This window comes from Rhinatrema bivittatum, chromosome 9 (genome assembly GCF_901001135.1).
Source record: "Rhinatrema bivittatum chromosome 9, aRhiBiv1.1, whole genome shotgun sequence".
NCBI classification, from domain to species: domain Eukaryota; kingdom Metazoa; phylum Chordata; class Amphibia; order Gymnophiona; family Rhinatrematidae; genus Rhinatrema; species Rhinatrema bivittatum.
Genome location: NC_042623.1, coordinates 197,941,895 through 197,968,336, shown reverse-complemented (window position 1 = coordinate 197,968,336; position 26,442 = coordinate 197,941,895). Strand labels below are relative to the sequence as shown.

Sequence of the window (26,442 nt, the reverse complement as noted above, 5' to 3'; positions counted from 1 at the left end):
CCACCTACCCCATGACTTTTTACTTTTCCTAGAAGCCTCTCATGAGGAACTTTGTCAAATGCCTTCTGAAAATCCAAGTATACTACATCTACCGGTTCACCTTTATCCACATGTTTATTAACTCCTTCAAAAAAGTGAAGCAGATTTGTGAGGCAAGACTTACCTTGGGTAAAGCCATGCTGACTTTGTTCCATTAAACCATGTCTTTCCATATGTTCTGTGATTCTGATGCTTAGAACACTTTCCACTATTTTTCCTGGCACTGAAGTCAGGCTAACCAATCTGTAGTTTCCCGGATCGCCCCTGGAGCCCTTTTTAAATATTGGGGTTACATTAGCTATCCTCCAGTCTTCAGGTACAATGGATGATTTTAATGATAGGTTACAAATTTTTACTAATAGGTCTGAAATTTTATTATTGAGTTCCTTCAGAACCCTGGGGTGTACACCATCCAGTCCAGGTCATTTACTACTCTTCAGTTTATCAATCAGGCCTACCACATCTTCTAGGTTCACTGTGATTTGGTTCAGTCCACCTGAATCGTTACCCATGAAAACCTTCTTCTGAACGGGTATTTCCCCAACATACTCTTTAGTAAACACCAAAGCAAAGAAATAATTTAATCTTTCTGCGATGGCCTTATATTCTCTAAGTGCCCCTTTAACCCCTCGATCATCTAATGGTCCAACTGACTCCCTCACAGGCTTTCTGCTTCGGATATATTTTAAAAAGTTTTTACTGTGAGTTTTTGCCTCTACGGCCAACTTCTTTTCAAATTCTCTCTTAGCCTGTCTTATCAGTGTCTTACATTTAACTTGCCAACGCTTATGCATTATCCTATTTTCTTCTGTTGGATCCTTCTTCCAATTTTTGAATGAAGATCTTTTGGCTAAAATAGCTTCTTTCACCTCCCCTTTTAACCATGCCGGTAATCGTTTTGCCTTCTTTCCACCTTTTTTAATGTGTGGAATACATCTGGACTGTGCTTCTAGGATGGTATTTTTTTAACAATGACCACACCTCTTGCACACTTTTTACCTTTGTAGCTGCTCCTTTCAGTTTTTTTCTTCCAATTTTTCTCATTTTATCAAAGTTTCCCTTTTGAAAGTTTAGCACGAGAGCCGTGGATTTGCTTACTGTCCCCCTTCCAGTCATTAATTCAAATTTGATCATATTATGATCACTATTGCCAAGCGGCCCCACCACCGTTACCTCTCTCACCAAATCCTGTGCTCCACTGAGAATTAGATCTAAAATTGCTCCCTCTCTTGTCTGTTCCTGGATCAATTGCTCCATAAAAATGTCATTTATTCCATCCAGGAACTTTATATCTCTAGCATGTACCGATGATACATTTACCCAATCAATATTGGGGTAATTGAAGTCTTCCATTATTACCGCACTACCAATTTGGTTAGCTTCCCTAATTTCTCTTAGCATTTCACTATCAGTCTCACCATCTTGACCAGGTGGACGGTAGTATACTCCTATCACTATAGTGTTCCTCGACACACAAGGGATTTCTACCTATAAAGATTCAATTGTGCATTTAGTCCCATCTTACTTCTTAGACTTCTGGCATTAGCATACAAACATTTCAAAGTTTGTTTTTTGTTTGTATTTTCATTCTGCTTTTTAATTGATAGGGATAAGTTAGAATTTTTTAGCTCAGGTGGGTTTTTAGTTACAGGCACTTGGACTACTTTTCTTATTATTGTAACCTCACTGTCGGGATGCCCTAATTCTAATGCATCATTAGTATCCTTTAAAGATACCTCTCTCCGAACCATGTGCTGCTGAGCGACTGTCGGATTTCCCCTTTGTTCTAGTTTAAAAGCTGCTTTATCTCCTTTTTAAAAGTTAGCGCCAGCAGTCTGGTTTCACCCTGGTTAAGATGGAGCCCATTCCTTCGGAAGAGACTCCCCTTTCCCCAAAAGGTTCCCCAGTTCCTAACAAAACTGAATCCCTCTTCCTTGCACCATCGTCTCATCCATGCATTGAGACTCTGGAGCTCTGCCTGCCTCTGGTGACCTGCACGTGGAACAGGGAGCATTTCAGAGAATGTTACCCTGGAGGTTCTGGATTTAAGCTTTCTACCTAAGAGTCTAAATGTGGCTTCCAGAACCTCCCTCCCACATTTTCCTATGTCGTTGGTGCCCACATGTACCACGACAGCTGGCTCCTCCCCAGCACTGTCTAAAATCCTATCTAGGTGACGTGTGAGGTCCGCCACCTTCGCAACAGGTAGGCATGTTACCAGGCGATCCTCATGCCCACCAGCCACCCAGCTGTCTACATTCTTAATTATTGAATCACCAACTATGATGGCCGACCTAACCCTTCCCTCCTGGGCAGTAGGACTTGGGGAGATATCCTCGGTGCAAAAGGACAATGCATCACCTGGAGAGCAGGTCCTTGCTACAGGATCCTTTCCTGCTGCATCAGGTTGATGCTCTCCAATCATGAGACCTTCTTCCTTCAAGGCAGCACCAGGGCTGCCAGTCTGAAGTTGGGAGTTGGCTACTATGTCCCTGAAGGTCTCCTCTATATACCTCTCTGTCTGCCTCAGCTTCTCCAGGTCTGCCACTCTAGCCTCCAGAGATCGGACTCGTTCTCTGAGAGCCAGGAGCTCTTTGCATCTCATGCACATGTACAATTTCTCACCAGCGGGTAAAAAATCATACATGTGACACTTGATGCAAAAGACTGGGAAGCTCCCCTCTTGCTGCTGGACTGCTGCCTTCATCTCAAATTTGTTCAGTTCCTACTTAAGTTTTAGGTTGCTATTGGAGTAGGAATGTGTCTAATGTCCTTTAAATGTATTAGTGAGTTCACTAGATGTCTGGTAGTGGCCTACACGGGAATGATCAAACTCTCAATAAGGTGTTGTGTGTTGGTTTTTTTTTGTTTTTTTAAAGTGGCACCTGCCTATAAATTAAAGGATGAGCTAGAGGTGGGTGAGAGGGTTGGGAAATACAAACAGTCTAACTTCAGTTAGTCAGCCAGAGTTACTCACTGCTCTCTTGGTTAACAAATGCTAGTACCTAATCAAACCAAATCACACTACCGCAACACTTTTCCAAGGTGAGTAACTGAACTGAACTTTTCAACCTTTTTACTTAGGTATTCACTGCTCCTAGTTTATTTCTAGCTTCTGGCTACTTTTTTTTTTAAAGTATACAAACACACTAACTACTGCTTACTAGCGGCCTTACTGACTGACTATTTAAAAATACAAACTGTCTAACTTCTGTTTATTTGCTGCCTTAATGACTATTAAAAGCACAAACACCCTAAATAATATTACCAAATAGTTAACTTTGCCCCAATACTTTTAAAAAAGACAATGCCCCAAGCAAATACTTACTGATTCCTTTCAGCCACCAGCAAGGTGATCCTCTCCTCTCAGTGCTCCCACTGGATTGTGGAGCTTTTGGATGCCATACAGGAATCAGTACATCCAGATCCCCAATGGATGAATTCCAAGATGGACCAGTCAAACTGTGCCTGATGATTCCGCATCCATGGCTAGTCTAGTATAACTGGACTCATGGCTCTGGATGGGATGTGGAAACTGATGACTTCCGTGTGTGAGGACCCAGTACATAATGTGAGGGGCACGGTAGACCAGGTCACTATTCCTGGAAGGGGGTCTCTGAAGAGACACGAGAGTACTAGGGGTGGAGTCATGGGAACAGTAGATATTTGGAACTGCTCAACAAGCTCTTGCTGTATGAATTTCCCTCCGAAGCCAGAATCCACCAAAGCTTGGGTGGAGAAACATATGGGAGCCTGTTCCAAGGTGACTAGCTAGATGAACTGGGATGTCTATGTTGTGAACCCTAGGGTCACCTGTCCAACTGACTCTGGGCATTGTACACTCCTCATTCTCTTGGGGTATTGAGCTAAGATGTGACCTTAGGCTGTGCAGTATAAGCAAAGGCCTAGTTGTCTGTGTCAAATATTTTCTTTAGGAGCCAGACATCGGCCCAATTGCATGGACTCTTCCTGTGGAAGGGGCACTGGTGTTCAAGCATGAGCGAGGGTTGGAAGGGTGGTGCCCATGAGATATTATTATGTGTTGAGCGGCTCTTTTGGGCTGTTTCCTGGAATCACTTGTCTATTTTCCCCATGAGGTCAATGAGCACTTCTAGTGAGGTGGGCAGCTCCCACCTCACTAGAAGCTCATCCCTAACTTTAGGTAATAGGCCTTCCAAGAATATAGCAAGCAAATTATTTCCCCACCAATTCAGCTTGGTTGCCAGGGTTTGAAATTATATGGCATATTCTGCCAGGTTTCTGGAGCGTTGTCTGAGGTGGAGTAAGCTGGAATCCATGGTAGTTGTATGGCCAGACTCTTCAAAGATTGTTTTAAACTGGTCTATGCAGCAAAGAATCCACATGCTCCAGAGGGGGGAGGCCCAAGTTAAGGCCGTTCCATCCAATAAGGAGAGGATATAGGTCATTTTAGTCAAATCATCCAGAAATAATGGTGCATATGGAACTGATTTAAAAATCCCTGACATTTCTGGGGATCCCTGGCATACTAGGGTGGAGTTGGTAACTGTAGTATAAGCCAGTTGGTTACTGGGAGTAGCGCTGGTATCTCTGCTGGCTGAGGTGAGGTGGTGGGAGCGACCAGGATGTCCAGTAGTGCAGCAAGACCATTCATGTCTGCAACTACAAGTTCCAAGGCCACCTGTAGTGACTAATTTCTGGGCTAGGCCAGGAATCGCCTGTTGCAGACCTGGAACCTTAGGCTGATGTGGGGTGGATACAACCTGCAGGTTGGAACTCCCGTCTGGTGACCCGGACAAGGCAAAGGCCCAACTAGAACTTCAACTTTCCCAGCCCACATTCCCCTCGGGTTGAGCCCTTTGGTGCCAGGGCTGGCAGATTTTAGGAGGGGGCCTCTGCAGATGGCGGAGATTCATCAGTGTTGCTGGGGCAGAGCGGACTGAGGCCAGGCATAATTGGTGGCAGGCGGCGGTCGAGGGTATCCAAGCAGTGGTCAGTGACAGGCAAAGGTCAAACAGGTCCAAGATCAGGGCGAGGTCAACACCAGTGTTGTGATGCCACGGGGGGACAAGTCCGCGAGCGACCTCTCACCTCCGTGCCGGCTGGATGCCTGCTCTGCTTTCCTTCGGCAGGAGTGCCGCCGACAAGGTCATCCTTGCAGCTGTCTTTGCTATCTTTGCGGCTGTGTGTCACCAATGCCTGCTTCATAGCAGCCTGAGTGCTGCCGTCCTCCCGGATGCCATCTGTGATCTTTGTGGCCTGGATTGCTACTGCCAATGCATCTCCCACGCGGTGCCTTCCCTAGGTGCACACACGCATTGCTGATCTCCATTTAAAGGGCCCACGGCAGGAAAAGCCCTGTGGCTCTTCTTGATGACATCATCGCCTCATGATTCCAACAGCCCTATAAAAGGGCTTATCTGGCAAGGATCTTCATGGTTGTCCATAGTGTCCTTATCCTGCAAGTTCTTCGGTGGTCATGTTCCTGTCTTGATGGTCTTCATTTTCTTCATTGGATGTTCCTGGCCTTGTTCCTGTTCCATGCTCCTGGTCTCTCATCGGTTCTTCGTTCAAGTCTTTGGAGTCTCCACCGTGTCCAAGTCTTCTGTGGCTTCGCTTGTTCTTGGTGTTACATCTTCCAAGTCTTCAATCAAATTCTTGATGTTCCTGTCTTTGTTCCAAGGTCTGCCTTCCAGATCCGCTCGTCCCTCCTCCAGGCATGCCAGCCATGTGGTCCGTGACCAGCCCGTAGTGGGTTGTGTAGCACGCTCCTGGCACAAGGTCTGTTTCCAAATCCGTCTTCACTGGATCAAGTCCTCGGAGTCTTTCCCTGTTTTGAAGTTCCAAGTTCCTAGTCCTGGTCTTGTGGAGCTTGTCCAGCCAGCGGATCTCCTTGTTCCTAGTCTCAAACCTTGTTCCTCATCTCAAATCATTTTTCCAGTGTGTCTGGCTTCTGTCCATGTCAGAGTCTCAGTCCAGAGCCTGCGTCGCTGGTGTGATCTGCGACCAGTCGTGGCGGGTTGTGTAGGGCATGCAGCAGGACAGCGTGGTCTGTGAACATCCCTCAGGTTGTGTAGGGTGCGCTTCGGCTCAGACCAGTTGAACCTGAACCTAAGTCTTCGTCCAAGTTCCTTGTCATGCCAAGTCTTATCCTCAGCCTTTGTCTGTCCTGACGCACACGCCGTTCCAAGCAGCAGGTCCAAAAGGGCTAACGAGTTGCCGGAGGGCTATCCCTGAGATCAGCATTGCGTTGCTGGGTCTCACTCCTGTGCATGCAGATTTAGCAGAGGCTTGAGTGCTTCACATCTCCATAGCATCTCTAAGTTTTGATCCAGCCCGTGCCCGGATACGTTCGCCTCCCATGGCGTATACCTTGGAGCTCCGCCCTGGGATTGTGCCGTGGTCCAAGGGCTCACTCTTTCAAGCAAGTAACCACGCTCTCTCCTGCGCTTGCAACAACCGGATATCCATCTGACGGGAAGGCGGGATGGATAAGTAGGGCAGGAAGGCAAGGAGCAGAACTGGCAGGCCATCAAGAGAGATATAGATGAACTGAAGACAAGGACGCTGGTACTGAAGAACTGAAAATAATGACACTGTAACTGAAGAAAATAACACCGAAGACACAGGAATCGAAGATAAGATGCTTAGGCAACTCGCACTACCAATGAAGCAGACAGACCTGTTGCCGAGTCATTGAAACAGGGCTAGCAAGACCTTTTATAGACCAGCACATTTGATGTCACCTAGGGCGCCGCAGAGCTTTTCCTGCTGGAGGCCCTTTAAATTACACAGCGTTGCACGCGCACCTAAGAAGCATCAGACAAGTGCAGAAGCAACAGCATCTGCCACATGTCAGCAGCATCTTGCCGCATTGAGGGGCAGCTGGCTCAATTGGGATCACTAGCGGCATCCTGCTGCATGTGCTGGGACTGGACCTGAAGGTAGAAGCAGCAGTCTGTGGGGGCAACTCATGGCTGCCAATCGTAACACCAGGGCCTGAATGCTATCTCCAAAAGGATTCGATACCTCTCATTTCTGAATTATTCGACAGGCTCCAGGGGCCAACTATATTTATGAAGCTTGATTTGTGGTAGGGGGCATACAACCTGAGCAGAATATGGGAAGGTGATGAATGGAAGACTGCATTTAACATTCGCGATGGACATTCTGAATATCTAGTGGTGCCCTTTGACTTATGCAGTACCCCCGCTGTCTTCCAAACCATGGTCAACAAAATTTTTAGAGATGTCCTTAATTCCTGTGTTCTCGTTTACTTAGATGACATTCTCATTTTTTCTCAGTCCCCCCCTGAACATTGGAAACATGTTTTGGATGGTTCTCCAGCACCTGCAGGACAACCAGCTTTATGCTAAGTTGAAAAATTGTTTGTTCGAGCAATCCCAAGTACTCTTCTTGGGGCACATCATCTCTGATCAAGGATTGAAGTTGGATCCACATAAAATCTCAACTATATGGAACTAGTCTTAACCAATAGAGCTCAGAACCCTCCAGCGATTCCTCTGCTTCACTAATTACTATAGACAATTAATTTATGATTATTCCTCTATAGCTATGCCACTAACTGCCTTAACTCAGAAAGGAGCCATTACCTGAAATTGACCTGAAGAGGCATGCACGTTTTTCGTCGACTAAAGACCGCTTTCGTGGATGCCCCCTGGCTGGCCTATCCTGATGATAACAAACCATTCTTCCTGGAGGTAGATGCCTCTATGATAGGAGCTGGAATGGTACTGTTTCAACAGGCCAAATTATTTGTGAGCACATAACTCCAATGCTTGCTTGACTTCACTGGCTACCTATTCATTATCAGATTAAGTTTAAGATTATTTTGACTTTTTAAAGCTTTTTATGGCTTGGCTCCAAGTACCTTGGGTTCAGTCTTTAAAATTTATCAGCCTATACATACTTTAAGATCTTCTTTGCAGTTTCTACTAGAAGTACCTTCTTTGTGTACAGTCAGACTTTCTACATCCAACAAACTTATGCTTTATGTCACAAACCCAATGTATTGGAATGAGTTACTAAATTAAATTTTAGAGTTTAGAAAGAATCTATTTTTGAGAGCATTTGAGGGAATCTGATGACCACAGTCAGTGTTTCTTTCTTTATTTTTAAATCTAAATGTTGAGTACAAGAGAATACCTGATGGCATCAGACATGTATAACAACTTGAAAATTAAAATGCAGCATGGCTTATTCATAAGGAACAAATATAGAGTACTTGTTTCTGATGAGCTATACATTGATTTTTATTTAGTTGGCACAGATTGAACAAGAGTATATGATTAGATTTGTATTATTAGTTTTAATTCATTTGTTGTTTTTATGCTGTATACTTTAATGCTGTATACTTTTAATATATTTATTGTCTATGTATATTAAGGTTATTATGTATGTTACTTTGTAATCCGCCTAGTTTTGTAGACAGGTGGAATAGAAATGGTTAAATAAAAATAAATAAATAGCGATGACAATGGGAAGATGACACCCTGCTCCTTCTCCAAAACGTTTCACCAGTTGAATGGAATTACACTGTTGGCGACTGCGAGTTTCTGGCCATTAAACTGGCTCTCGAGGAATGGAGACACCTGCTTGAGAGTGCCTGACATGGATCAAAAGAATCTGACATATCTGAAAGAATCCAGGTAGTCTCTCTTCTCCAATAGGTAACATTTTTAGCTAAAATATCTGCCCACAGACAAAAATGTACGAGTGGATGTGCTCTCCCATTCATTCAAAGATTCAAAGGCCCTGGAACTCCCTCAGCTGGTTATTGATACCATGAATATTCTGGCCACCACGACTCTTAAGGTGCCTGCTAAAATTGACAGTAGTTCCTAAATGACTTAGGGAAAGGGTCCTTCACTAAGCACATGACTCTAAGCTCGCAGGACATCCAGAGAATTAATTTCTCCTCATTATTGGTGGCCCCATCTGTCCTAGGACATCTAGATCTATGTAGAATCTTCTGCTAACTGTGCTCAGAATAAACCCATAACTTCTGACTCCTGGGGACTCTTGCAACCTTTGCCAGTTCCAAAGAAGCCTTGGTTCCATATTTCTATGGATTTTATCACATCTTCCCCCAGTCATCTGGCTCACTTTGTGCCTCTTGAATCATTGCCTTCAGCCCCAGTGTTGACCCAGCACTTCTTTGAAAACATATTTAGGTTGCATGGACCTCCTGATTATATCGTGAGTGCAGAGGCGTTCAATTCACCTCTCGATTCTGGCAAAGCTTTATGTAAGAAATTTGGGATTATCTAGACTTCACTTCTGCCTGTCATCCCCAATCAAATGGGGAAAACTAAAATAGTCAACCAGTCCTTGAAAGCTTTCCTATGGGTGTATGTCAATGAAAAGCAGGACAACTGGGCCTCCTTGTTACCCTGGGCAGAGTTTTGTTACAACAATCAGATGTGCGAATCATTGGGATCCTCGCCATTCTCCAGCATCTATGGGCAACGGCCTAGATTCTGTTGCCAATAAACACCCAGTACCTGGTTGCAGAACAGACGTCCCAAACACTTTACTAACTTTGGAAGAAGATCCACAAACTCTTGACTAAAGCCGCTCAATGATATAAAAGGGAGGCCAACGAGAAGTGTCATCCTGCTCCCCAGTTTAAACCAGGAGACGAAGTATGGCTCAGCACAAGGAACCTTTGTTTAAAAACCCTTTCATCAAAGTTCTCACCTGGATTCATTGGTCCTTAATCTATGTTGCAATGGATAGAGTCTGTTACATATCAACTTCAGTGACCATCGACCTTGAAGACACATAACTCATTTCATGTATCCTTGCTTAAGCTTCTATTACTCTTTTGGAACTGTCAGAAGATTCTTTCGTCATCAACAGTGTCTTTAGATCTGGATGCAGAATCTGAAGTCCTAGATATATTAGATGCCAGGAAAATCCGTAGCAAGTTAGAGTATCTAATAGCCTGGAAAGGATATGGATTTGAGGAGAATACATGGGAGTTGGCTTGCAATGTCCATGCGCCTCAACTTATTAGGACATTCCACCACCTTTTTCCCCATAAACCCAAGCCACATAGCCCAGGGAGTGGGCTGAAAAGGTGGGGTTTACTGTAACACCGCTGTCAGCATTTCCTTACTGCCGCAGCACCGGTCTGTAGACTGCACTGCCCGGATGACGACGCCAGCTGCATGTTTAAAGGGCCAGCAGTAGGAAGGTACTTACGGTGCTCTGTGTTGATGTTAGCCACTGGAGCTACTTAAACACTGCGTCTGTTCTTGATTTTTTCCTCAGCAAAAGATCTGCCAGAATCTTCAGTTGGAACGAGTTGCTACTGTTGGTTTGCCTTGCTTCCTGAGTTCCTCTTGTCCTCTCTGCCTTGTGTCTGTGCCAGTCCTGCTCATCGTTGTGTTCTGTGCTTCCTCTCCATACTGTGGACTCTAGTGTGTCTTCTCTGGGTCCGGTTCTTGTCCATGTCCCATGGGCTTGTGTTCCTCCTTTCTGTCTGCCCAGTTTTGGCCAGATCTTCCATCTCGACCTTTGCCTGGAAGATGCCTCTGTTGTCTGCCACGTGCCTCAACAATTGTCTGCACTCTGACCCTGCTGCCAGCTGCCTGCCAAGAGGGTTGCGGGAACATTTAGCATTTGGAAGATGCTGGGCAAGAAAACAGAATACAAATTAAACAGGAGTCGTCACTTTGTTCTATGTCATTAACTGTTCATTGATGCCTACTTTGCTGCACTGGCTAGGTAATAGAGGGAGGCGGTTGATCAGGAGAAAATACTAATCGGCTCAGAATGGAGGCCCTGCGAAAACTCCAGCTGCTAAGGCATGATGAGAATAAAATTGACACATAAAGAATTATTTTTTGCTGATTTGCAAAGTCATACATTCAGATTCTTCACGCATTAGACAGCATCAGCTGTTTTTTCTTAGCCTGGCTCGCCTTCTTCCACAGCTAAGCTTCAAGACCAGTGGGAACCTGCCCAGGCCTTCGTTCTCAGCCAATCAGTATTCTGTTCTGGTTCATCTCCTTAGCTAGCCACTGCAGCAAAGTGGGCCCTACGTATTTAGAATTAGATTAGAATTACCTGAGCCCAGCAGCGGATTCCCGATGAAGACCGGCCTGGGGATTCGCCGCCCAGGCCGGCCCAGGAGATACCACATAGTCTGCTGAGCGCGGCTCTGTCACAACCCTGCTCGGCAGACCACGTGACTAGCACAACCGGCCCACCGGGGAATGCCCGATCCCCCAATAGGCCAATCTGCCCCTGCCTGAGCCATAAAGGAAGCTCTAAGTTAAAAAAAATAAATAAATAAAAATAGAAAGGCCTACAAATATTACCAGAAGTCTGGGATAAAAGCCAGAGAGCTATGGGCTGCTGCGTTTGAATAAAGCAATACTATTCCATTAAGGTTCCTCAAACTGGCAACACACCTATTTCTTAGTTGCTTTCTTCTTTTGATTGGGTTTTCTTTTGTTTTCATAGGATTTTTTTTTTTTAATTCTTTATTTCTCAGTTTTTACACATTCACAAAATATAATTTTGTTTGAAACAGTTTCATGAGATACAAGAAAACTATTGTAAGAAAAAAAAAAAGATCATATTCATATAATATACAACTATTAACATAGTCCTTCTCATTTTTAGTATCTCAATAGAAACTAAAGAGGTAACATTGGGGGGAGCGTATTTACTATTACTTGAGAAGATCATAGGTAAATTATCAAAGTTAACACAAAAACATAGAACCCACACAGATTACTCTCTTCTTCCAAGTAGATGGAGGCTGACTCTTACTAATCAGGAATTCTCTCAAATGGTCGGGGTTAAAGAAAACAAACATTATTAGAAATCTTTACTACACATCTACAAGGGTAGCGGAGCTGAAAGCTCGCTCCTAGTGCCAGGACTTCCGCTCTCATAGAAAGAAAAACTTTTCTACGCATTTGAGTCGGCCGGGACAAATCAGGGAATACTCTGATCGGTTGACCTAAATACATTTCTTTTATTTTTTTGAAGTAAGCTCTCATTATCATACTGAAATCCTGTTCCGAATATAGGGATATGAACAACACAGCTCTTTCTATTATTTCTACTTCAGTATTTTCTAAGTACTGGGTGAGGTTCGCAATATCAGGCCTATTCTCTTCTCTCGATGAAACATTTCCAGTTCTTTGAATCAAAAAACTGATTTTCTTCACAGGAGGTATTTGCTCCAGTGGAATCTTTAAGGTCTCTTGAAGATATTTTTTAAAGGTCACAATCGGTAGCTCACCCATTATTTTTGGAAAATTAAGAAGTCTGATGTTCAAATGTCTGAGGAAAATTTCCACGGCTTCTAAACGCCTTGACGAATTCAGGGAGTCTCGCACTAGGTTTGCAGATATGTTTTGTAATTTTTTCATATCCTGATTTAGTGCCTCAGTTGCTTGTGCCTGTTCTTGTTGTGCACGGCAACTATCTCCGGCCACCAAATCCAATTTCCTCCCCAGATTTACAATTTGAGAGGTTTGTTCCTTGATTAATTTGGACATACCTGCGATCATTCCCCAAAGGGAATCCAAAGAAACAACCTCAGGCTTGACAAAATCCTCTGCCTCCATGCTGTTCAATCCAAACTCCTCCGGTATGCCGCGTTCCTCTCTATCCACAGAGGCCACACCTCCAACTGCCCCAGCCTCCGGGTAATGGACTTCTCCTCCAAGAACTTATCCAATCCTTTTTTAAACACAGCTATACTAACTGCACTAACTGCTAAGAGGATGCTCTGCTGCTAATTCTTCACTTCCTGCCTCTGATTGGTTCTGGCTGGTGGAATGAACCAATTAGCAGTGAAAGATGGGGAAGCACTTTCTTGTCTCCTGTATGGATCAGGGTGAGGGAAAAGAAATGGCAAGAGTAGATGAGAGAACGAGAGAAAGTATGCATGTGTGTGAGTGAGAGAGCAAAGGTGGAGAGATAAACTGTGTGTGTGTGTGTTGGGGGCAGAGAGATGGAGTCAGTGAGAGGGCAAGAGAGTGTGTATGAGAAGGGATAGTAAGGAGAGCAAGCATGTGGGGGGAATCAGAGGGAGGAGTAAGGATGGGGAGGGAGTAGAATGTGGGGGGAGTGAGAGGTGACAGCCAGAGGAGAGAGAGCAAAAGGGGAGAGCAAGAATGCGAGAGCTAGGGGAAGAGATGAAAAAGCAAGAGTGTTGGGGAGAAACAGAGTGAGGAGAGAGAAAGTTGTTTAGAGAGGAGCAAAATAAGAGGGAAAAGGTAATAAGGAGGAGAGACGGTTGAATTAAGGGAAGAGGGAGAGAAAAGGTGGAGAATACAGAAGAGGAAGATAAAGGGGTGAAAGTGAGGACAAGAGATGGCAGGAGAACTTGGGGTTGGGTTGAGGAGTCCAGGTTGATGATGTTGAAGGAAGGGGATGAGCAATGGAGGAGTACAGGAGAAATAACGGTGAAAGCAGAGCAGGTAGGACAAATAGGAAGAAGGAAAAACTGGAAGAAATGGGGAGAGGAAAAAAGGGAAGAGAAAGTATTAAAGTATCCACTCCTAAAGGAAAGAGAGAAAGGAAGAGAAGGAACTGAAGCAAAAAAGAGGACTCCAGAGAGAGAGACTGATGAAGCAGGAGGGTAGGTTGTCTAAGAACACCGTGTGGGCAACAGTATGGATTAGACACCAAAAGTAGTCCAAATGTATCTTTGAGTGGAGACATAAATGCATACAGGTGCCCGACTCAGGCCGAGTTTCGCCTCACATGGGGCTGCCTCAGGGGCTAAAATAACAAAATACAACATGTAAATAAACATACATACATAAATATTTAGAAGTTAAAACTTAATTAAAAACAAAATGAACATATAAAAGGTACCACAGACTTAACAAAAAACATGAATATCACTTGATCAAAAACAGAAAAAAATATAATACAGAAAATTGCAAAATGTAATGTGACAACAGTATTTATACCTGCGTGATGATGTTCTCTTTTTTTCTATATCACAAAAGTGCTCTTATAAAAAGCTTCAGTTATCTAATAGTCTGGAAATTAATAAACAAAATAAAATTACTTATGAATACAAATGTACAATCAAATGAATCTAAAGCTGTGTCCTAAAATAAGGATATTATGCCAATAAATAATGGGCAGCACCTATAACCTTAAAAGTATACTTTTACTATGTAGTATATAGTATACTATACTATAACCTTAAAAGTATACTTTTAAGATTAACAAAAAACTATATAGTATACTATAACCTTAAAAGTATACTTTTAAGATTAACAAAAAACTATATAGTATACTATAACCTTAAAAGTATACTTTTACTATGTAGTATATAGTATACTATACTTTTAAGGTTATAGGTGCTGCCCATTATTTATTGGCATAATGTCCTTATTTTATGACACAGCTTTAGATTCAATATTTACGTATGTATGTTTATTTACATGTTGTATTTTGTTATTTTAGCCCCTGAGGCAGCCCCATGTGGGGCAAAACTCGGCCTGAGTCGGGCACCTGTATGCATTTATGTCTCCACTCAAATAAAGATACATTTGGACTACTTTTGGTCTCTAGAGAGAGAGAGACAGAAAACCAAGAAAGGAGCAGAAAGAAGGACAGAAAATGAGAAACAAAGATGTTGATTCAGAAAATCAAGCTGGAGTCGCCAAGATTGGAAACTATTTTATTCTCCTCTGCTAATTTCAGGGTGAGCAGGACTCAAAAGTTCCCGGTTATGAATATGCATGAGGTAAATTTGCATGCACTGCCTTCATTGTATTGCCCGTCTATCTCATGCATATTCATTGTGGCTTATCCTGAAAACCAGACCTGCTCATGGCTCTCCAGGACCAGCGTCGCCTGCCCCTGGGTACAGGGAAACCTGAGCTGCGCCCAATCAGGCCAATCCAGTAAATGCGTGCTGGGAAAACAAGCGCCAGCTTTCCTAACGCGCGCCCGGCCACCCCTCCCGGGCACGCGATCAACTATTTAAATGAGGAGGTCGTGCTAGAAAGGAGGCGCCGGGGGGAGAAATGTGCGTCCCTAGCACCTCCGAGGCATCGGGCGTACAGGAGAGGTGGCTGTTGGGGGGGGGGAAAACGGACGCTCAATCTACGAGCGTCTGTTTTCTCCCGCTATGGGCATAGACGCGCACAAGATACACGGCCTGGACCACGTGCGTGTGCCTTGGACGTCCAGAATTTTTTTTTTTCTTCAAACACTTTTTATTTGTTTAATAAATACTGCTTTATTGGATTCCTCCTACTTAGTATCGCTACGATACTATTTGGAGTAACCACAGAAAGCAGGATTTTTCTTATTTCCGACGCGCCCTTGAGCATGTCACACCTTGACGCCAGCCCTGGGCGGGCTTTCAATTTGCCGAGTTGCAAGGGCGCATTGGCCGCAGAGAAAAGTTGTTTTTTTTTATCACGGGGATTAGCTAATAGCCTCATCTACGCGGAGACTTGGTCGCGCATTTTGGAAGCGCTAATCCCCATGCTGGATGGGGGTTATGGACACGCGTTCAGCCGGTCGCAGCGGCTGGCACACGGTACTGGATCGGCCTGAATGTGGCAGAGTTAAAGCGGCCATGCTCTCTTTGATGTGGCCATGTTTATTCACAAGGCTGCCGTTGTACAGCTCATGCATTTAGCAGATTAGGTCGTGGGTCTCACTTTAAGGAGTACATTAAAGCCAGCAGGAAATGCAACTTATCTGTTGGATCAATACATAAACACCTCTGTGAATCGAGCCCTCAGTAAATCCAAGATATAATCCCACAAGGTGACAATTGTGGCATAATTAAGTGGCCGTGCTGGTTTTTCATTGTTAATTACCGATTATTTTTATACTGCAGGACCTTTTATTGGGTTGTTCATTAACACCTGTGGATGTCGCAAGACGGCAATCATTGGAGGAATGCTGAGTGCTCTTGGTTGGATTCTGAGTGCCTACGCCACAAACGTGCAGTACCTCTTTATTACGTTTGGACTGGCAGCTGGTAAGCAAGATATATATGTGTGGACAAGATCTTGGTATCTTCTGATCAACAGTTTAAAATTCAAGAAATCAAGTCAACCTTGGATCCTTTTGGACCATTTTTTTTTTTCTTTTTTGAATTACTGAAATACTCACAGTAGGACAGGGCGTGCCAATAACTGTTTTGGTACAGATTCAGGTTTTCTAATTGCAAATTCTATTCTAAGTTATGGAAAGAAAAGAATACAGTGCTAGCGCTATTTAGATATGAATCTACCAAAGTGCATCCTTATTGTAAGAAATGCCATTGTGCGCATGGTCTGGGATGCTCGGGAAAAGAATGCCTCGGCCTTTTAAGGAGCTTCTTTCGATATTTTCAGTGGTACTTTTCTGAAAAGAAAGGGGGGGGGGGGGGGAAGGTCCTAGGTCAGGGCTAGCGATGACCTCTATCTGCTACTGCAGCTGCAGTGGGGACAAGGAAGGAAGTTGAAAAAGGTCCCAGATCTCTGACCTGGCAGAAATCATTACTGAAATATCTGTTTAACCTCAGAAGCCTCTACCAAGGAGGTGGTGAACTGCTGAGTTAGTTTTCCAGTTAAAGAGAGAATTTTTTTTCGCCTTTTATATTAATACCAAATTATGTGTTATGAAATCCTGGGCCTGGGGTTTTCTGTTACTCTCCTGCTGTGTTAAAAGTTCTTTAGTTTATAATTAGGTTATTAATTGCCAGGTAACACCCTCCGGATCAGTCACGCATACCTAAGGCGACGAGTCCCACACGACTGCCAAGTCCGCAGATATTTTCTGCCTCTGGAATTTGCATCAGATTTCAGAGGAAAAATACGCGCAGAATTTTAATGTGGAGAATTGCCCAGGAAAAGGGACTTGCAGACATTTGCATCTCCTCCCCCCCCCCCCCCCCCCCCCAGATACTTTTCCCGACCGAAAACACTCGCCTAGTTCCCGACTAAAACGTGCGCCAGTCATTGTCTCCGCCGACTTAAGGCTTCCCACGTCGGGTGTGGGTAAAAATGATGCGCCTGATCGTGCAACTGCTTCTCAAAACCTAGAAATCAGAAACGAATGTGCTCGCGTATTCAGCCGATACACGTACGAGCTCTTGAGCTGTACGTGACACGTGCGTCTGTTCTACTTCATAGCAAAGTGAAAGGATATAAATGCGCCTTTTTTTAGCGCGTTTATATTGCATCAGCCTGTTACACTTTTTTTTTTTTTCCACCAGCATCAGGGGAATCTGCCGTGATCTGCAGTGGGTGTGCGGAGAGAGATTGACCTACAGAGTTCCTTAGCAGATTTTGGGATGGCTGCAGTGGCGGTTTTCTGCAGACCTTGTTAACAGCGGCCTCGTTTCTCCCTGTGGAGTGTTTGCAGATTTATTAGATTGTGAACCTCGTTCTGAGAAACCGCTCTAGCCTTACAGAATTCCTCTGTTTGACATGCTTTGTGCTAGGCCGGAAGCTTTCCTAAAACTGGTTGCAGGACTTTGGAAGAGGCAGTTGCTGGAAGGGTAACATACAGAACAAAGATTGCCAAGGATATGTTTCCAATGACAAAAAAAATATATTGACACCCACTACTTATCAATGAACATGTGGTATGATTACACTGGGCCGGATTTTAAAAAGGTTACGCGCTCTGGGCCTATTTTAAAAAGGCCTGGCGACGGGCGTAAAGCCCCGGGACGCATGCAAGTCCCGGGGCTTGCAAAAAGGGGCGGGGAGGGGGCGGGGCCAGAGGCCCCAGGCACAGCAGCCATTTACTGCTGTGCTTGGGATCGCACACCGGCAATTGGCCGGCGCACCTGCCTCCAGGAGGCGGAGCGCACGAGGAGACGGAGGCTAACTGGAGCTTCGCCAATAACAGTCCGCAGTTTCTGTAGGTTGAGCCCTTGGGTACCCGGACCGCCTGGACTTAGGTGGGCCTCAGAGTGTCTCCCAGAGAGGTAGCGGAGGGGTGTGCCCACCAAGAGCAATTGTGCACCCCTTGTGCGCGCCAACCTCTGATTTTATAACTTGCGCATGGCTGCGCGTGCAAGTTATAAAATCGGGTGTACATGTGCGCACGCCAGGTAGCGTGCGCACATGTACGCCTGCGCGCACCTTTTTAAAATCTACCCCTATATATTTACTTGAATAAAAAAATATTTAAATGAGGAAAGAGGTGATTTCATATATTTTTGTTGTTAATGGTACCTGCCAGGTTTACCTTAAGTAACCATTAGAATAATCATTAACTGCCTCCAACCTCCTAATTGAAAGTCAGTGTAGCGTATCAACAAAACATGATAAATCATCAACAACATTCAAAGCTGTGGTCTAAAAACAGTGTAATGCAAACTCTTGATTAATTATAGGAATGCTGTCCTTTTGAGAACTGTTTACTCAGTCAATTTTTTCACTCCCGATGAGGCCGAGTATTGGAGCAGCTTTCCTTCTTCAGGGGATCCAACACGGCCAAATAACAAACATACTTTCATCGGGCTTCTTCTGGAATCAGTCGTGAACATGGTCAAATAACCACCATAGCTTGAATCCGAACTTCTTCTCAAATCAATCGCAAATCTGGTGTCATAGCTTACAAGCTACGTTACTGCCAAATGTTTCAACTGTTAAATCAATACATAGTTGTGTTATTCATAACGTTACAATGTAAAGATAATACGATTGCCGTCACATTCTCACAAAGTTGTCATGTAAACCGATGTGATACCCATGTTTAATGTTGGTGTATAAAAACGAATAAATAAAAAATAAATAAATATATAGTGATCACGGGTCTCAGAAACTCTCCAAACAAAATAAGTAGCGTCACAGTAAGAACAGCCAATCAGAGTTCTTATTTAAACCCAATAGGGATGTTGTGCGTAAAGGGGTAGATTTTCAAAGGGGTACGCGCGTACCCCCCGAAAACCTACCCCAAACCCCCCCTGCGCGCGCTGAGCCTATTTTGCATAGGCTCGGTGGCGCGCGCAAGTCCTGGGGCTTGCATGGAGGGGCGTGTCGGGGGGGCGTGCCGCGAGTGACACTGCGTTTCGGGGGCGGGCCGTGAGTGACGCCGCATTTCGGGGGCGGGCCTGGGGGCGTGGCACCGGCCCGGAGGCGTGGTCGAAGCCTCCGGACCAGCCCCCGGGTCGGGTGATGGCACGCCAGCAGCCCGCTGGCACATGCAGATTTACGCCTGCTTTCTGCAGGCGTAAATCTGCCAACAAAGGTAGGGGGGGGGGTTTAGAAAGGGCCGGGGGGGTGGGTTAGGTAGGGGAAGGTGAGGGGAGGCGGAAGGAAAGTTCCCTCCGAGGCCGCTCCGATTTCTGAGCGGCCTCGGAGGGAACAGGCAGCGCGAGCTGGGCTCGGCGCACGCAGGTTGCACAAATGTGCACCCCCTTGCGTGCATCGACCCCGGATTTTATAAGATACGCGCGTATCTTATAAAATCCAGCGTACTTTTGTTCACACCTGGTGCACGAACAAAAGTACGCCCGCGCGTACATTTATAAAATCTACCCCAAAGTGAATATCCAAAACTGTTCTTGATAGCTTAATCTCTTTGACAGTTCACCGCCACAAAAAGACAAATTTAATTGTTCAAGAACAGTCCATTGCAAATCCTCAAAACAATGTTGATTAGTTATACAGTGAGCCACTATAGGCGCCATCAATACCGATGTGTTAAGTCGTGAGCGATGTTCCATTAATCTAACCTTCACTGGACGACTAGTCCAACCCACATACACTTTGGGGCACAGACAAATAACAACATAGATGACATTAGATGATTGACAATTGGTAATAGGTTTACATTTCACATAGTGCCCAGTAACTGGATCTCGCCATAGATGTCCTTCCACCGTGTTATCATATACAGTACTCTGGTGACACTTAGTATGGTTACCTAGTGATTGATCACACTTATCAGAAAAATAAGAATGAACAATCCGATAAATATTTAAGAACATAAGAACATGCCATACTGGGTCAGACCAAAGGTCCATCAAGCCCAGCATCCTGTATCCAACAGTGGCCAATCCAGGCCATAAGAACCTGGCAAGTTCCCAAAAACTAAGTTTATCCCATGTTATTGTTGCTAGTAATAGCAGTGGCTATTTTCTAAGTCATACCACAAGTTCATTGATATATAATGGGTGTCAGTGTATTTTTTTTGTCATTAGTTTTTCTTACTACAAGGATATTTTCCCAGCACTATCTCTTTGTTATCTGATATTGCCACTTTTCTTTGTTAGGATTTGTAGGTGTGTGGGCCCTGGGCAGAGCTGAGAGATGGTACCGCCCACAGAGAGGAGCCCTGTGAGCCTCACCGTCAGGAGGCAAGGTCTCAGTGGTCGTCAGACACAGCTATAGATTAGAGTCTTTATTAGAGAGATAGAGAGGCAGTGCCCAAGAAGCGGGAAGTGCAGGAGAAAATCACAGGGTCGGTGCCGTGGAGTATACCCAGGGGGAATACCTCTGTAGTGGAGATCCGGCAATGGTCCACAGAGCAGGGTACACAGATGAGGTTCCTCTGTAGCGATGATTCGGTAGTAGCCTGCAGTGCGGAGTACATTGAAGGGGTTCCTCACTTAGAGATGGTATGGTAGTGTCCCGCAGTACGGGTACACCGGAGAGGGTTTCCTACTAGAGATGGTACGGTAGTGGCCCGCAGCACGGGGTACACCGGAGAGGATTCCACATTAGAGATGATATGGTAGTGGTCTGTAGAGTGAAGGTACTCACAGTGACGAATGTTCCAGCAGAAGCCCTGGGGAACAGGGATAGGCAGCAGTCCAAGGCAAGAAGGCCTTCCAAGGAGTGGATAGCCAGAGACAAGGAAAGGGCCCCCGAGGACCGGGTACCCAGAGCGTCTTATGCCAAATGTGCAGGAACTGGAACGGGAAGTCTGTAGTGAGCAAAGCGGATTCAGCAATGAGGGAACTTGTTGCCAAGTTGTCAGTAGGCAGGGCCAGCCGGCTTAAGTATCCTGGAGTGATGACGTCACCCGGAGGGGACGCCCCCGAGGTTCCCTCCATGATGTGCTTAAGACTGGCTCGTGTGCGAGCGCGCGCCGAAGTGTAGGCAAAGATTTAGGAGAGTTTAAAAAAAATAATTCCAGAAAATGCAGAAGAACTACCAATAAAAGAGAGTAGGACTTGTTCTTGAATATATCCTAGAACGGGGTAGACAGCTCCGGTCTTGGAGTGCCACAAGACAGCTGTGGTTGTCAGGATATTCATAAGGAATATGCATGAGATAGAGCTGCATGCAGTGGAAACGTTGTGTGCAAATATACCTCATGCATATTCATTGTGGTCATCCTGAAAACCAGACCTGTTTGAGGCATCCCAGGACTGGAGTTGCTTATCCCCTGCCTTAGAAAATTAATTTGTCTATTTGGCTGCCCTTCTGTCCAGCCAATCAGTGCTTTGCAATCGGAAAGTATATGCACATGGTCAGGCTGTTATGTCGATCTGTAAGCCACTACGGGCCAAGGCATTAGCGGCCTGTAAATTACAAAATTAATGAATAGGGTTAGATAAGAAAGAGCAACAGGATGGACTCAGAAAAAGCATCAACTGCCTACAGGAATTTGGGAAACCCAAAGTAGAAATTAGCAAAGATGCTGAAAAGCAGAAAGGCAAATTTACTTGAGAAAGGGACTAAAATTGAATGACTTAGATGCTGTACCATCTTGCTCTGCTGTTTACAGACTTGGAAGATGGTCTGTCTCCCAAGCTTCACCTTTGCCGACCTCAAGCTTCACCTTTGCCGACCTTCAGTACTCGGGCCTTGAGTAGAGTGAATCCTAGGATCACTATCAAGCCTGTTCTGTACTGTATGGAAATATTATGCAGGGAACTCTGGGGATCATTCATCCAGACTTTAGATTTCTTCTTATAACATGAGTTTAGGTTTTGTCTAGAGTAGACGATATTAGACTAGTAGTAGAAGCCCGTCAAAGGGCAGGGAATACCATGAAGTGTAGGAAGTACTTAAGAGAGATGTCTGGTAGTAGAGAGTGCAGGCCGAGCAGGGTTGTACTGTTTGGTGGTACAGAGGGTGTTGGCCAATTCAGAGAGAGGGAGAGAGACAAAGCTGGAGAGTACCGCCAGAGAAAGGGGCGGAGCTAAATTTCTATATGTCGTAGTAGATAATTGTTTGAGCAATATGAAGAGAGAGGGGTGGAGCTGGAGAGTACAGGGAGAGAGAGAGAGAGAGAGAGGGTTGGAGCTCAATCTCCAAAAAAGAGAAAGGGGCGGAGCTGGAGAGTACAGGGAGGAGAAGGGCAGAGCTCAATTTGCATATCAGTGATGCAGGCACTGGACAGCTTTCCTTTTCATATTAAGGTTTAACGGTTTTTATTATTTTCAGTCAGAGAACATGCAACAAGCCGGAGGTGGGTTTGTTTCTGTGCCCACCCCTGGCATACTTTACAATCAATGCAACAAACAACAACAAACCCCCCCTCCCCAAAAATCTCCGGAAACAACGTCCTCAAGAAGTCCAATCAGCATTAGATTAGTGCTGTCCACATTGCTCACAGGGCACTAAGGGAAGCCCGGGGTGTTCTTTCAGGCATTGAGGAGCAAACTCCGAGTGCGATGCAGAAGTGTTTGGATGTACAGTTGCCACACTGAGAGGAATCGCCGTCTTGCGGTAGGGGATTGCCGGGCCGTCATGTTCTCCATGGTCATCAGCGAATGAAAGCCGTTCTGCCAGGCCCAGTAAGACGGGTCATCTGTCGCCCGCCATTTGGAGAGGATGATTTTCTTCCCTACAATACAAGCCTTCGCCACAAGCAAGCGTGAGCCAAGATCTCTTATTCGAATCGGCGATATACAGCCAAATAATAGCCACAAGGGGGTAATAGGAATAACTACATTCAGGAGGTCCGCCAAATAGTCTGCAATGAGTCCCCAAAACAGTTTAATCGGGGGACAGGTCCAGAAGACATGCGACAAGGTGCCCAAAGCATGACCACACCGAGGGCACCCCGCCCCAGATACAAGTTTAAAGTGATAGGCTATCTGGGGGGCGATGTACGCCCTACTCAAAAATTTATATTGCATTTCTTTATAATACTGGTTAGCCGAGATCTTGGCTGCACGGCGAAAACAAACCTTAATAATGGTCGGGGTAAGGACAAAATCGCCATCATTAGTCCAACGGGTTGCCAACAGTGCAAACATGTCACCCCCCCAACCAGTCGCAACTGTGTGTAATAATGGGACAGAGACGGGGTTGCTCGGCCCTCCAATTGAAACAAATGCTTCATGGACTAGAAGGTGGCTGGGCTCTTAAGGGCCTCTGGGAGGGACTGCAAGTAGTGCGACAGTTGCAGGTACGAGAACGTGTGAACGACCCCCAGCCCATATGTCTCCCTGACCTCCCTGAACGTGAAGGTCTTCCCATCAGAGGTAAACAAATGCCCCAAATGGGTGACCCTTTTCGCCTGCCATGTCTGAAAGGCCGTGGATTGCATTCCCGGGGTAAATTCCGCGTTTCCCCTAACCGGAAGGAGGCATGCACATTGGGGTAAAATATTCAACCGTCCCGCCACCCGCTGCCAGGTTAATCGTAGGGGACGAACCAACGGTGTGATCACCAGGAACGAGGGGAGTTTATCCGATGGCGCCTGTAACGTATAGGTTGGCGTATAAGGGGCCTGTAAAGCCCTCTCAGAATCGATGGAGGTGAAGGTCCCCGTGTCCAACAACCAGTCTCGAATAACCCACAGGTTACACGCCAAATTATACATACCCAGGTCCGGCACCCCCATCCCTCCCTGCCCCCACTTGGCTTTCAACCAGGACAATGGGACACGTGACTTCCCCCCACGCCAAAAAAATTTCCGCAGCAGAGTGTCTATGTGACATAAATCTGTCCGTTTGAGAAGGATTGGAACATTTTGGAGGAAGTAAAGCCACTTAGGTAGTAGACACATTTTAAAAAGATTTATCCGACCACTAAGTGATAGTGGTAGGTTTTTCCATCTAAGCAGACTGTCGGCCGTACTACGCAAAAGCCTCGGGACGTTAGCCTGGTAAACCTTATCAGGGTCAGCAGGAATGTACACCCCCAGATATCTAAGGGGACCCTGAGCCCAGTGTAACGGAAAGTCCCCTTGCCAAGTTTCCGAGACAGACGCTGGGTAAGCCAGCACCGAGGATTTATGGGCATTCATCTTTAAGCCTGAAAAGACCCCAAACAATTCAATCAGAGATAGTAAATGGGGAACGGAGTCTTGAGGCTTCGTGACGAGGACAAGCAGATCATCTGCAAAGGCCACCCCTTTAAAAATCCGAGATCCAAAGCAAACACCCCGTATCCCCCCCTCCTGGTGCAACGCCAACAAAAAGGGCTCCAATTGTAATATAAATAACAGCGGTGACAGAGGGAATCCCTGGCGCGTTCCCCGTGTCACCTTGAACTCGTCGGACCGACTGCCATTCAACAGAATCACAGCCCGTGGATCAGCATACAATAGGCGTACAGCTTGAAGTAAAAAACCTCCGAATCCCATCCATTCTAACAAGTGAAAGAGATAACGCCACTCCACCCGATCGAACGCCTTTTCCGCGTCAAAACTGATGACCAGGTGTGGCTCATCCAACTGGCGACATTTGTCATCGCCGTCAACACTCGCCTAATGTTCGCCAAAGCGTATCTCTGTCGGACAAAGCCCACCTGGTGATCACCAATTAAGGTAGGTAGGATAGCGGCCAAGCGATCGGCCAAAATTTTCGCTAGAATTTTGTGGTCTAAATTTAAAAGAGAGATTGGGCGATAGGACCCCGGCAAGAGGGAGTCCCTCCCAGGTTTTGGTATTAGGGTAATGAACGCCATATTCTCCCCAGTCGGAAAAGCGCCCCGGGAAACCATATCCGAAAACCCCACGGCTAGTGGGCCCACTATCTGGTCTTTCATAGCTTTGAAAAATTCCGCCGTGTATCCATCCGGCCCCGGCGCCTTGAAATCATGCAATTGCTGTATTGCCAAGAGGACATCCTGAGTTCTGATGGGTTGGTTAAGGGCTTCCCGCTGTAGCGCCGTTAGGTGAGGTAAGGGTAAGTCCGAGCAAAACCGCATACCCTCCTCTCCTCCCCCATCCTCAGTGGAGTACAGGGTGGCATAAAACGTGCAAAATCCCTGAAGTATTGATTTGGTATCCCGAGCAACCTCAGTAGGAGAGACCCACAACGCTGGGACAAAACGACTCGGACGTGCCGACCGGATCAAATTAGCCATCAATTTGCCAGCCTTGTCACTGAATTGATATAACTGGAATCGGTAATATACATAACTCTTTGTTGCCCGTTGGTGAAGCAGGGAGTTAAGCGCCATCTGAAGCGTTCTAAATTCAAAGCGGGTTTCCTTAGTCTCCTTCCGCGCCAAGGACTGCCTAGCCTTCCTCAATTGGGTATTTAGGGCCACGATCTGCTTGTCCTGCATCTTCCTATGATGGGCCACATAGGATATAATTTCCCCACGGAGAACCGCCTTAGCAGTATACCAAAAAAGGGAGGGCTGTTGTACATGTTCTTGATTGTGGGCCACATACTCCGCCCATTTGCTACGCAAACATTCATGGAACTTTTTATCATGTGCTAAAAAATACGGGTAGCGCCAGCTAGGACAGCCCCGCCCCAAATCAGTCAAACAAAGGTCAATCCAAACTGGGGCATGATCAGAGATGACAATATTTTCGATACCTGCAGTTTGCACACCTGAAAAGGCATGGTCACTTATCAAAAAATAATCCAACCGTGCAAAGGAGGAATGCGCCCTGGAGACATGGGTAAAATCCTTCTCCATGGGGTGCAACACGCGCCATGCATCCATTACATGCAACGTTTGTTCCAAAAATTGGGGTCCCCTACCCATGAAGCGCTCCGGTTGTCGGGTCGCGGAGGCATCCAGTTCCCCATCCCGGATGGTGTTAAAGTCCCCACCCAAGAGCAAAGTCGCGTGGAGGTAAGGAAGAAGATGGGCATATAAAGCAGTGTAAAAGGCACCATTATAAACATTCGGGGCATAAACATTGCAAAGCACAACAGGTCGACCATAGAGCTCAGTGATCAAAATAAGATACCGGCCTAATGGATCTACAATTTCTTTAACAATTTTTATAGGGAGACTTTTATGAATTAAAATTGCCACTCCCGCAGATTTGGTGGAACCCGCGGCACTACGCACCTCTCCCACCCAGTCCCGTCTCAGTTTAGTGTGTTCAAGGGATGTCAGGTGCGTCTCCTGCAGGTAGGCCACTACGGTTGATTTCCGTTTGAGCCACGTCAGAATTTTAGTGCGCTTAATGGGCGAGTGGATCCTACAGACATTCCAAGTCACAAATCTAGTGGGCAGAGTCATCTCAGCTTTCCAGAGAGGGAATAACCGAGCTTAAAACCAGCCATCCCGTGAGGAGGTC

General features: G+C 45.7%; 1 protein-coding gene across 1 annotated transcript in view; it reads left to right on the top strand.

Moving 5' to 3' along the window:
- SLC16A14 (solute carrier family 16 member 14) overlaps nucleotides 1–26,442 on the top strand; it is a 77,687-nt gene that overhangs the window by 20,605 nt on the left and 30,640 nt on the right. Inside the window, exon 3 of the mRNA XM_029616035.1 lies at nucleotides 15,884–16,027. Coding sequence (XP_029471895.1) covers nucleotides 15,884–16,027 — 144 coding nt within the window. The remainder of the gene's footprint in view (nucleotides 1–15,883; nucleotides 16,028–26,442) is intronic.